Consider the following 12,622-nt stretch of genomic DNA (forward strand, 5'->3'; position numbering starts at 1 on the left):
TAGGAGTTCGAGAACAACCTGGTTAACATGGTGAAACCCCATCTAATTTTGTAAAAATACAAAATTAGTTGGATGTGCTGGCACACGCCTGTAATCCCAGCTACTTGGGAGGTTGAGGCATGAGAATAGTTTGCACCTGGGAGATGGAGGTTGCAGTGAGCCGATATCGTGCCATTGCACCCCAGACTGGGTGACGAGAGCGAAACTCCAACCCCACCCCCACACTCCCCCCCAAAAAAGCGAAACAAACAAAAAACCCACTAGCATGAGAAACTGCTTATTGGTGAATGCAGACAGGGACACCCACTTTTAAAGTCCCTATCAGTCTATAATGTTCCACTACTGCTTACCTGAGTATGAAAATGCATTTGCTCAGATGGTGAAGGTACAAGGTGAGGGGAAGCACAGGTTACCTTGGCTGCTGAATCACTTGCTCAGCTACTTTGTTACCATGTGTTCCCACAAGGAACCCTGAATATGTCCAATTCAGCCTGTTCCCAGTCATTATGGGTAGACACTTCTATCCATACAATCCTTGCTTCCAATTCTTCAACTGAGTTGTATTAAATTTTCTTATTGCTGTATCACAAATTACCACATTTATTATTTCATAGTTCCCATGAGACAGGAGTCTGGATCTGGGTTAGTGGGGTCATCTGCTCAAGGTCTCACCAGGCTGAAATTAAGGTGTCTGCTGGAGATGCAATCTCATCTAAGGCTCAGGGACCTCTTCCAAGCTCACTGGTTATTGGCAGAATCAATTTCCTTGTGGCTGTAGGACCGAGGCCCTCAGCCCCTAGAGGCTGCATGCCATTTCCTGTCATGTGGTCTTTCCCACAAGATGACAGTTTGCTTCTTCAGGCAAACAGGAGAGTATCTTAGCTGCTTTAACTCTCCCTGGCTTCAGGCTGGGCGTGGTGGCTCATGCCTCTAATCCCAGAACTTTGGGAGGGCAAGGCAGGCAGATCGCTTGAGGTCAGCAGTTCAAGACCAGCCTGGCCAACATGGTGAAACCAGGTCTCTACTAAAAATACAAAAATTGGCCAGGAGCAGTGGCTCATGCCTGTAATCCCAGCACTTTGGGAGGCCGAGGCGGGCAGATCACCCGAGGTAAGGAGTACAAGACCAGTCTGACCAACATGGAGAAACCAAGTCTCTCTAAAAACAAAACAAAACAAAACAAAACACAAAAATTAGCCGGGCATGGTGGCACATGCTTGTAATCCCAGCTACTCGGGAGGCTGAGGCAGAAGAATCGCTTGAACCCAGGAGGCAGAGGTTGCAGTGAGCTGAGGTTGTGCCATTGCACTCCAGCCTGGGCAACGAGAGCAAAACTCCATCTCAAAAAAAACCAAAACCAAAACAAAACAAATTAGCCAGGCGTGGTGGCAGGCACCTGTAATCCCAACTATCTGTAAGGCTAAGGCAGAAGAATAGCTTGAACCCAGGAGGCAAAGGTTGCAGTGAGCTGAGATTGTGCCACTGGCTTCAGTAAGGGCCAGTCTCTTTTAAAGTCTCATCTGATTAGGTCAGGTCCACCTTGAATAATTTTCTTTTTTTTTTTTTTGAGACGGAGTCTCACTCTGCCGCCCAGGCTGGAGTGCAGTGGCCGGATCTCAGCTCACTGCAAGCTCCGCCTCCCGGGTTCACGCCATTCTCCTGCCTCAGCCTCCCGAGTAGCTGGGATTACAGGCGCCCGCCACCTCGCCCGGCTAGTTTTTTGTATTTTTTAGTAGAGACGGGGTTTCACCGTGTCAGCCAGGATGGTCTCGATCTCCTGACCTTGTGATCCGCCCGTCTCGGCCTCCCAAAGTGCTGGGATTACAGGCTTGAGCCACCGCGCCCGGCCTGAATAATTTTCATTTGACTAGCTCAAGGGCAAATGATTTGGGACCTTCATTATATCTGCAAAATCCTTCATCTTTGTCACGTGACAGCTTCATCACAGGAGTAAAATCCACCAGACTCCCAATCCTGCCCACTCTCAAGGCAAGGGGATTACACAGGGCACAAACAACAGGAAGAGAGAATCTCAGGGCCATCTGCACTTCTGCCTACCACACTGATGATTAATCCTAATGAACTAACGCTGTCAGGTTAATCCTAAATCAAGCCTCATCACACTATCCTCCTCCTAAAATAACCTTGAACAGCTCTACAAAGCATAGAGAGTGAATTCCAAATTCATTAACCTGATATTCCAGGCCTTTCTCAAGCTCACCCTAGGTGACATTTTGAACCTTAACTACAAAAGGCCCTCCTCACCCATGCGGTCCTTTGCTCTGCCCCTCCCATGTCCTCTGTGTTCTCTGCTCTGCATTCCTTCTTGCATTTTCCTCCAGACCCTATTTGCTCTTTCCCTCCTCTTCCTCCTTCAAAGACTTCAAGATGTTGTGCAGATTCTACATTCCAGATCATATGCTCCTGTGTGTCCTCCTTTGTCCCATTTATGCATCTTTGCTAATTAAATTCATTCAAGTGATTTTTCTCCAGGCCCCCAACAGACCCTAAAGTCAACTGAAATACTGAACTGTTGAGGTTATAGTGTTAGTTCTATAAATATGATGCTATGTCTCAGACTAATAATTAACCCTAAGAGCAAAGGAGAAGAGCTCCAACTAAACAATAAATTAACAAAATGTGGGGCCTCAAATGCAGTGGTGATGTCAGGGAGTTAACTAGCATTCATTTAAAACCACCTTCGACCTATTCCTGGAGAATATTTTTACCCAGAAAATCAGTAGGCTCAAATTTGATAATATAGACACAAAAACAACCACTGCTGACTGACATTTTCATTCTAGGGGTATTTTATTAAGAAAAATACTCAAAATTCCCTACATGCCCATATTTTCCAATAAATACTGGAAAACTATATGCCAAAACTCCAAGGAGCCTGACTTTATGCCTCCAAGATCATTTTTAAAAAGTCTTTCGAATGGAGACAGAATGAACATTCTTGACTCTTAGAGAAATGTTAAGTAGGAATTCCATACACATACCCAATTTTTTTCACCTCAGAAAAAGACTGAGTCCTGGGTAAGTATATTAGTCTCCTTGTCAGCCTACCAAAGTACTAACTGGTCCATCATGCCATAAAAATAAGCCCACAAACACAAAACTAGAGATAGATAACATTCTATCTCCAGTAATAAAGTTTCTGATGATGTAATATGCATTACCTGTGTCTCTTTGATGAAAGTATTATTACTAGAAAAATCCATTTGGCTTGCCTCTCCAATAAATCAAATTTCTCAATGACAGGAACCATGTCGGTTCTTCCATCCCTCATGCAAGAACTTTTACTTGGATATGCTCTTAATAAATATTTCCTGAACATCAGTTTGGATACAATCTATAAATTAAAGCCCATTAATAAACTTTTCACCATAAGTAGACAATGAATGGTAAGAGGCAATATATTAAAAGGTACAATGGTGTTCTAAAAGAGAACATATGCCCTCCTATACAAAAATGCCCACTTGGCTTTTCACTCCTGCCAGCTTTGTGGAAATGAAAGGGTGACCAGCATTACGGTGTAACAGAAAATTCTGGAGGTGGGGCAGTGGTGTGACATTCAGGCAGACAGGGTGCGGGGTGCTCTGCCCCAGCAGATCCAGCAGAACTATATGACTCCACTCTGCCCCGGCCTTCGTTTCCTCATTTGTAAAAGGTGAGATCTACCTTAGGTTGTTTACTTAGGTTCTTTCTACTCCTAAAAGAGATTTGATGTTATTAATGCCATTTTTCAGCACAGAATCAGTTTTCAACAGTTAACAAGTTTTCTACATAGTAGATACACAAGAACTTTCTACAACGTTTTCTTCTAGCATCTCCGATCAGTAGCACAAAAGCATATATAAATTTTTATCAGTTGGATAATGTAAGTTCTCAAAATGTATAACGCTGATGTTCCCATTTAATATTAGAGATTCCAATGTTTCCTATTTACATTCAAAAAAGGAAATCTGGCTTATATATACAATTGGAAGAGCTTATTAACTCATATTTAATCAGATGACAAAAATGATACTACGGCAAGGAATATAAGGATTAAGCAAATTAATTAGACATAAAGTTCTCAGACTCTAATACTGCATTCCTAGTAAGTTTAACTGTCACCTTCTGTGCTACCAAAACTTCAAAACAGATTTATTTTCTGAAAGGCTTGAGAGTAGGGTGTTGGGGAATGACTTATTATGTTAACCAGGGATTGTGTGTATATAATTACAAGCTGCAATCACCATAACTCAATTATATCCAAACGTTTAAAGCTTTTCTGTTAAAGAAAGAAGGAAGGGAGGAAGCAAAGAAGAAAGAAGGACAGAAAGAAAATTAGGTCTTGCCTAAAAGATTACTTATGAGACTTAAGGAATTTACACATTCATGGCTGAGTGCTCAATAATACATTCCCAGTGGAATGGTCTCTAGAAATGTCTACAATTAAAAACAGAACAGTAGAAAAAAAAAATTGAATGGCTTACTCTCTAGTTAGTGCGTGAGTGGAGGATTCCTTTTCTGAATCAGGAGAGCTTAGGGTTTGCAAAATACAATTATTTTTTTCAGTGGATAGGGCATCTCTTTCTTGCTCAGCATGGATTAATTTTAAGGCCTCTATTCCATCTTCTCCCTCCACCTTGCCACCTGGATTTGGCTGTGGTTCTGGGCTCTTTAAAAACAGGTCATCTTCACTTATTGAAACAGTGAGGTCACTGCTGGTGCTCCAACTTTCCTCCTCCTCCTCTTCCTGCTTTTTTCTGAAGGGCTTTTGTGACTTTGGGTCCCCGTGAGCAAGATGATCTGCAAGTGGGGACATGAATCGATTACCAATCACTGACTTCAGGGGGAAGCAAGGTAACACACAGCAGAATCACTCATCAGTTAAAAACACGGAGAAGCAGCCCACACACAATTCATTACGGAACTTAAAAGCTTAAACATATTTTCAAATGTTTAAAAAAAAATCACAGCGGGTTTAAAAATCAGCAAATTCACTTGCATGTACATTTTTAAGAGTTCATTAGAATGGATTTTGTTGGCAAAGATACTATTTTATGACAAAGAGAGATAATTAGAGAGTATATTTTGTCCTTACATAAGATCACTACCACCCAGAAAACTCAGCAACCAAACTCAGCCTCTCATCCCACCTGAAACACCTTGCCAAGGAGAATGCTTCTCTTGAGACCACTTATTTTCAGATTCACAGTATTCCGAAACTGATATCGGAGAGACTGGCGGGCTGGCTCTTTTTTCCTCAACTTCAATATGTTCCCGTGTCAGTATTTCTCCCTCTGATCCCTCTGATCTGCTGGAACTGTCACACTTTAAACCAGTGGTTCTCTTCTCTGGACTTAATCTTTCCTGTAACGGGGAATTGAGTTCAGCAGACTTTTTGCCTTCAGATAAATTACTCTTGCCATGACGTGTGTTACTTCCTATCTCCAAGCAATGAGTTTGTTCCTCCTCAGACAATACACTGGCTGTGACTGGCGTTTTCTCACCAATCTGAAGAGATGCCTTTCCATCTATGTTGTCAGACTTATTTAAGCACTGTGTGTCATTACTAGTTTGTACTACACAGCTGTCTGTCACATTACTTCTCTGGGCTGTCTGTCGGTGTGAATGTGGGTCAGGAATTGAAAAGTTCTTTGTTGGTTGGGGAGATTTGTGCTCTGTACTGAAATCTCCCATGCTTGAGACGGCTGACATTTGGCGGCCCATAAAGATTGTTGCTGGTTGATACAATCCTCTTGACATGGCTGTTCCTGAGTTAATTCCCTCCTGCACTGCAACCTGCAACACCAAAAGAGATGTGAGCTAAACATATTGTGTATAAACAATTAGGTGGTTTTTTTTTTTTCCCCCGGAAATGAAAGGAGGTCAAACAAAGCATGATTACTGAAATCAGCACCTACCACGTTTTATTAAACTCATGGCTTCCTACATAATGAATGAGCAAAAAGCAGTAAAGTCCATACAATTTAATTTTAATAACAATGATAGTTCACAAAACCAACATAGTAAAGAAAGTAGGCCAGGTGTGGTGGCTCATGCCTGCAATCCCAGCACTTTGGGAGGCTAAGGTGGGCAGATCACCTGAGGTTAGGAGTTCGAGACCAGCCTGGCTAACATGGTAAAACTCTGTCTCTGCTAAAAATACAAAAATTAGCCGGGCATGGTGGCAGGTGCCTGTGATGCCAGCTGTTTGGGAAGCCGAGGCAGGAGAATCACTTGAACCCGGGCAGCAGAGATTGCAGTGAGCTGAGATCATGCCACTGCACTCCAGCCTGGAGACTCCATCTCAAAAAAAAAAAAAGAAAGTACAGAATATATGTTTTTGAAAAAAGAAATACATGCTTTGAAAAGACATCATTAGGAAAGTGAAAACCCACACAATGGGAGAAAATATTATAAATTATGTATTTGATAAGGGTCTAGTATCCAAAATACATAAAGAAGTCATATAACTATGTAATAAAAAGACAAATAGCCCTTAAAAGTGGGAAAAGGATTTAGATAGACATTTCTCCAAAGAAGATATATGAATGGCCAATAAACACATAAAATGATACTATCGTTACTCATTAGGGAAACATAATTCAAAAGCACAGTAAGATATCACTTTACCCACTATGATGGCTGTCTTGGTCTGTTCATGCTGCTGTAACAAAATATCATAAACTAGACAGTGTATAAATAACAGAAATTTGTTTCTGATAGTTCTGGAGGCTGGGAAGTCCAAGATCGAGGCAGGCGCCAGTAGACTCCGGGTCTGGTAAGGAACTGCTTTCTCTCAGACAGCATCTTTCTGCTGTGTGCTCGCAGGGTGGAAGGGGCAAGCAAATTTCCCCGGCCTCTTTTATAAAGAAACTATTGTGCCCATGAAGGCTCTGCCCCCTTGATTCAATCACTTCCCAAAGTCCTCATCCTCAAAAACCAACACCTTGGGGATTAGAATTTCTTTTTTTTCTTTTTTTTTTTTTTTGAGACGGGGTCTCGCTCTGTCCCCCAGGCTGGAGTGCAGTGGCCGGATCTCAGCTCACTGCAAACTCCACCTCCCGGGTTCACGCCATTCTCCTGCCTCAGCCTCCCGAGTAGCTGGGACTACAGGCACTCGCCACCTTGCCCGGCTAGTTTTTTGTATTTTTTTTAGTAGAGACGGGGTTTCACCGTGTTAGCCAGGATGGTCTCGATCTCCTGACCTCGTGATCCACCCGTCTCGGCCTCCCAAAGTGCTGGGATTACAGGCTTGAGCCACCGCACCCGGCCTAGAATTTCAATACATGAATTGTGCCGGGGGCGGGGGGGGGACACAAATATTCAGCCCATATCAATGGCTATACTAAGAAAGATAGACGTTTTAATTTAGGATATTTAAGATGGAGAGTATCCCTCCAATAATTAGGAGAAATATGAGATAGAAATAAAGACATTATCACTTACAGGTTCTGGAGAGTACACGGCATACCTGGAGGCCAGCACACAAACGTCAGGGAGTGCAGGCAGAGAGAGGAAGAAAAGGGACCCGTGTCCTCACATGGTGGAAGCAGTGGTTTGAGGGGAAGGACACATGAGCCAATGTCTTTAATGGGTCCCAGGTGTTATCCAAACAGGTTTCCCAAAGGCAGCATGGGGAGTTTTAACTGGTGAGTTTAAAGCAAGCAGGCATGAGTTTTGGGAGGTTACCCAGTGACTGAGAGGTGGTCACTGTGGCATATGGTCCATGGGGAATGTGAAGGTAAGAAGGGCCTGTCAAGCAGGCTGTATCCAGCTATCCCATAGGGAAGTGGTCACCAGAGAGCAGCTGTGTAAGGCAGGTATCTGGACCAACCACACTGAGGAACTGGGGAAAAAGGTGGAACTGCCAACTGTGTCGGGGTGACTCAGTCCTGCTTCTGGTATGAGAAGGTTCAACTTAGATTTAAAATGTTTGCTGAGGCAACATAAAATTATAAGAATTCACTACGGCCGGGGCGCAGTGGCTCAAGCCTGTAATCCCAGCACTTTGGGAGGCCGAGACGGGCGGATCACAAGGTCAGGAGATCGAGACCATCCTGGCTAACACGGTGAAACCCCGTCTCTACTAAAAAAATACAAAAAACTAGCCGGGCAAGATGGCGGGCGCCTGTAGTCCCAGCTACTCGGGAGGCTGAGGCAGGAGAATGGCGTAAACCCCGGAGGCGGAGCTTGCGGTGAGCTGAGATCTGGCCACTGCGGCTCCAGCCTTGGCGACAGAGCGAGACTCCGTCTCGGGGGGGAAAAAAAAAATTCACTACAATAGGCAATAACAAGTGTTGTCCAGGATGTGGAAAAACTAGAATCATACACTGCTGATGGGAATATAAAACGGTGCAGTCACTTTAGAAGAGTTTGGCAGCTCCTGAAAAAGTTAAACAGAGTTATCATCTGACCAGCAATTCCATATCTAGGCAGAGGTATGGAGAATGTAAACATATGACTACACAAAATATTGTACAAGGATGTGCACAACATTATTTATGATAGCCAAAAGTGGAGATAACTCCAATGGCCAACATTAGATGACTAGATAAAATGTAATACATTCACACAAGAGAATAATTTTCAGCCACGAAAAGAAATAAATTACTGATACCTGTTACATCATGGATGAACTTCGAAAATATCATGCTAAATGAGAAGCCAGTCACAAAAGACCATATACTGTAAGATTTCATTTATAGAAAATGTTCAGAATAGGCAAATTTTTAGAGACAGGAAGTAGTTAACTGTTTGCCCCAGGCTGGGGACTGAATGGCTAGGGTGGGTGATGGGGAGTAGAAGGAATCGGGGGAGGTAAAGAGTGATTGCTAACAGGTATGGGGTTTCTTTTTCAGGAATGAAAATATACTCACATTGATTGTGATTATGGCTGTACAACTCTTAATAAAAACTATAAAGCTGTCACAAAAAAAGAAAATGAACAAATGAATAAAAAATCCTTAGAAGAGAAATTAAGTTATGCAGCTAATCTGAGATTAGGAAGAGTTCCTGGCCCTGAGGCTGAGGTGGGAGGATTGCTTGAGCCCAGGAACTTGAGACCAGCCTTGGCAACATAGTGAGACTACATCTCTACAAAATAAAAAATTAAAAAAATTTTTTTTAATTAAAAAATATTTGGGCACCTGTAATCCCAGATACTCAGGGAGCTGAGGCAGGAGATTTCGCTTGAACCCAGGAGGCAGAGGTTGCAGTGAGCTGAGCTCCATATATATATATATATATATATATATATATATATATATGTATAAAATTAGCTAGGCATGGTGGCACACACCTGTGGTCCCAGCTACTTGGAGACTGAGGCAGGAGAATTGCTTGGGCCCAGGAAGTCAAAGCTGCAGTAAGCTATGATCGCACCACTGCACTCCAGCCTGGGCTACAGAGTGAGGCCATGTCTCAAAAAAAATTAGGAAAAGTACATCTCTCCCATCTCTCCCCATAGAGGGAGGAGGGACAGGAAGATCCAGCAGGATAGAAAAGTATAGAGGAAAAAGGAAGTTCTACCTCCACGATCCTTTAGTACTCTAGCTGTTCTCCCCAGAGAAAGCAACTCTAAGTTTCTTGCAGAAAGGACCTTGATACACTAGTAGGTATGTGCGTAAAGGGTGACATACTTTGCATTACATAATTATAGTTTTTATTATATTCAATTTTAACAGCAGCATATTATCCTATTCTATAGATGTACCATAATTTATGTAAACAGTCTGCTATTGAAGGACATTGGTTTGTTTCCCACCATCTTCCACTCCAAATCATGCTGCAGTGATTATCCCTGAGTGTATGTCTCTCTGCACACAGGCAAGTATATCAGTAGGACACTTTTCTAGAACTGAAATTGCTGGGTCAAGCCTGCCTTATAGAATATTGTCATTTTACCATCCAAAGAGGCCATTATGTCATTTTAAAGAATTTTCCATTATACCATATGGTTTAAATAGCAAAATGATATTAATCAACATTCTGATTCATCAATATGAATAGTATTTGTAATATACTGGTGTCTTCTATTCCTTTTGTAATAAAAAAGGTGATATATGTTATACTGATATAATAAAAACAAATTTTAAAACAGGAAAAATTATCTATTACCACTACCGTAATCTAACAACTACTTTCATTTTTCCTGTTACAAAAAAAACTAGTTGTGTAAATAGATGGCTCTGAGGGATGGGCTACTGTGGAGACTTTAGCAGGGCTAAAAGGGCTGAGGCCTCCGAGTGGCTGTGCAATAGCAGTCATTTGGTGGAGACATGAGGCAAATCAGTGATCAGACTTAGAAGTCTGAGAAGGCTTTAATTTTTCATTTTCAAGACCAGTTTATGAAGTGTTAATGCACCAACACCAGAGCAATGACTAACCCAGGACAGGGAGGACATGGCAGGCCTAAGCACCTTCCTCTTTTGATCTGCTAAAGGCTAAGCCAAAGCACAAAAGAAGGCACATTGCAGATATGAGAAAGACACCTGAGGAGGGCCAAAGGACGTGCCCCTGAGTTACTGCACTCAATTAGTAATTCTCAAATGTCTCCGACCCCCTAAGAGAGGCAAAACTGAACAACGAATCCAGAGCCAAGAAGTGGAGAGAAACAGCAATCAGATTGGTAATCTGCAGAGTCAGGAAAGTAGCAGGGAACCATGATGTACTTATAGTAAATGCTTCAGAACTACAGAAAGTGAAAATAAGGACCTAATTCAAGAGACAACACTGTTAGCAGAGGTTTATCTCCCAAAAAGAGGAGCATTTGTCACTTTCTGTGATAGCAAGTAGTTATGAACTGTTTTGCAATTTTGCCAAGCATTGCCAGACTTCTTGGGATACGGAAATCTGGATCCTCAATAAACTCTAGTAATATACTAATAAATAAGTACATGGCATGTTAGTGGCCTGTAACAAATTAGGAGTTATAAAAAAGTGGCCCTTAATTATGTGTAAAAATAAAAGTCTGTGGACGATGCATCATTCATCCAAGGGCCCAAAAAAGGCAACACGTACTTGAGGATCTGCTTCAACTCAATAGGAAGGTTGTCTTCCTGCGCTATTTCTAGTTGTTGCCAGTATTATTCATAGGGAGCAGTAACTTTTTATTTTGACATAATTTAAACAATATTTTTTATTTATAGAGATGCGGTCTATGTTGCCCAGGGTGGACTCGAACTCCTGGGCTCAAGTGATCCTCCTGCCTCGGTCTCCCAAGTAGCTGGGCCTGCAGGTGTGCATCAACACGCGTGACTTTATTTTGATATAATCTTACACCTACAGAAACATTGCAAAAATAATACAAAACATTCCCCTAACAGTGTTTAGCCAGATTTACCAAATGTTTACATTTTATCCCATTTATCATTTTCTCTCCTTCTACATATATGTGTTTGTCTCTGCATGTGTGTATACTTAAATATAAGCATACGATTTTTTTCTGAATCATTTGAGGGTAAGTTGGGACACCCTGCCTATTTACCACTAAGCACTTCAGTGAGCATTTCCAAAAGCACAGGGACACGCTCGTTCTTGAGCAAAGTTCATGATCAGAATCAGAAAATTTAACATTGATATAATCTTGTTTTCTATTCCACAACCCATAATCCAATTTTGTCAATTGGGCCAATAATAAGCCAGTAACAAAGTCATTTATTATTATCATCATCAAGTATTATATACTATACGTAATTGTTTCTGCTATACTTTTATACAACTGGCAGCACAGTAGGCTTGTTGACACCAGCATCACCACAAACATGTCAGAAATGCATTACACTACGATGTTAAGTTACAGGCAATAGGAATTTTTTCGGCTCCATTATAACCCTATGTCTAAGACTGACAACAATGTAATACCATTCTATAAACATTAAATTTTTAAAAATTTAAATTATAACAATCCTGGATTGGGTCCTGGAACAACAGAAAAAGAAGACATTAATGGAAAAACTGGTAATATCTGAATCCAGTCTAGAGCTTAGTTAATACTAACGCATCTGTGTTGGTTTCCTAGATTTGACAAGTGTAGCATGGTAATGTAAGATGGTAACAATGGTGGCAACTAGGTGAGGGATCCAACGGAACACTTTGTACTATCTCTGCAACTTTTCTGCAACTCTAAAATTACTGTAAAATAAAGACAATTTTTAAAAAATTATAACTCCCCCCCCAGTACTGAGGAAGGTTAGGTGAAATAGAAGCTCTCACACTGTTGGTGGCTGAATAAATGGGCAGAATCCTCTTAGGGAAGAATCTGGCATCAAGAGTCCTAACCATGCTTGTTGCTTTGATTCAGTAATTCTATATGGAAATAGAGCTAAATAGGAAATAAAGCTAATAGAAAAAAACAGCTATGTGGACAAACAAGTTCACTTAAAGCATTATTTAAAATCACAAAAAGTTGGAAGCAACCTGTATGACTATAAAATAGGGAAAGGTCACGAAGTCATATAAATGAGGCAAATAAAGACTATGTCACAGCAAAAATACTTACACTTTAAAAATTACATACTCAGTCTGCTTATACCTATATAAAATAAATCTAAACACAGGAAAAAGATATTTACCAAAACATGTTTATATGGAATTATGTCAAGAATATTAACATTACTATTCT

The 12,622-nt window shown here is 41.3% G+C and overlaps 1 protein-coding gene across 38 annotated transcripts in view; it reads right to left on the minus strand.

The window, feature by feature from the left end:
• KIZ (kizuna centrosomal protein) overlaps positions 1 to 12,622 on the minus strand; it is a 133,040-nt gene that overhangs the window by 90,407 nt on the left and 30,011 nt on the right. For all 38 annotated transcript variants that reach the window (XR_012419089.1, XR_012419087.1, XR_012419082.1 and 35 more), the window contains 2 exons: positions 5,151 to 5,796; positions 4,485 to 4,800 (listed from right to left, as the gene is read on the minus strand). Coding sequence is in view for 23 of the 38 variants with exons in the window: in XM_074004641.1 (XP_073860742.1) it covers positions 4,485 to 4,800; positions 5,151 to 5,796 (962 nt within the window). In the remaining 15 variants the exon portion in view is untranslated. The remainder of the gene's footprint in view (positions 1 to 4,484; positions 4,801 to 5,150; positions 5,797 to 12,622) is intronic.

The sequence above is a fragment of the Macaca fascicularis genome, chromosome 10 (assembly GCF_037993035.2).
Source record: "Macaca fascicularis isolate 582-1 chromosome 10, T2T-MFA8v1.1".
Taxonomy (NCBI): domain Eukaryota; kingdom Metazoa; phylum Chordata; class Mammalia; order Primates; family Cercopithecidae; genus Macaca; species Macaca fascicularis.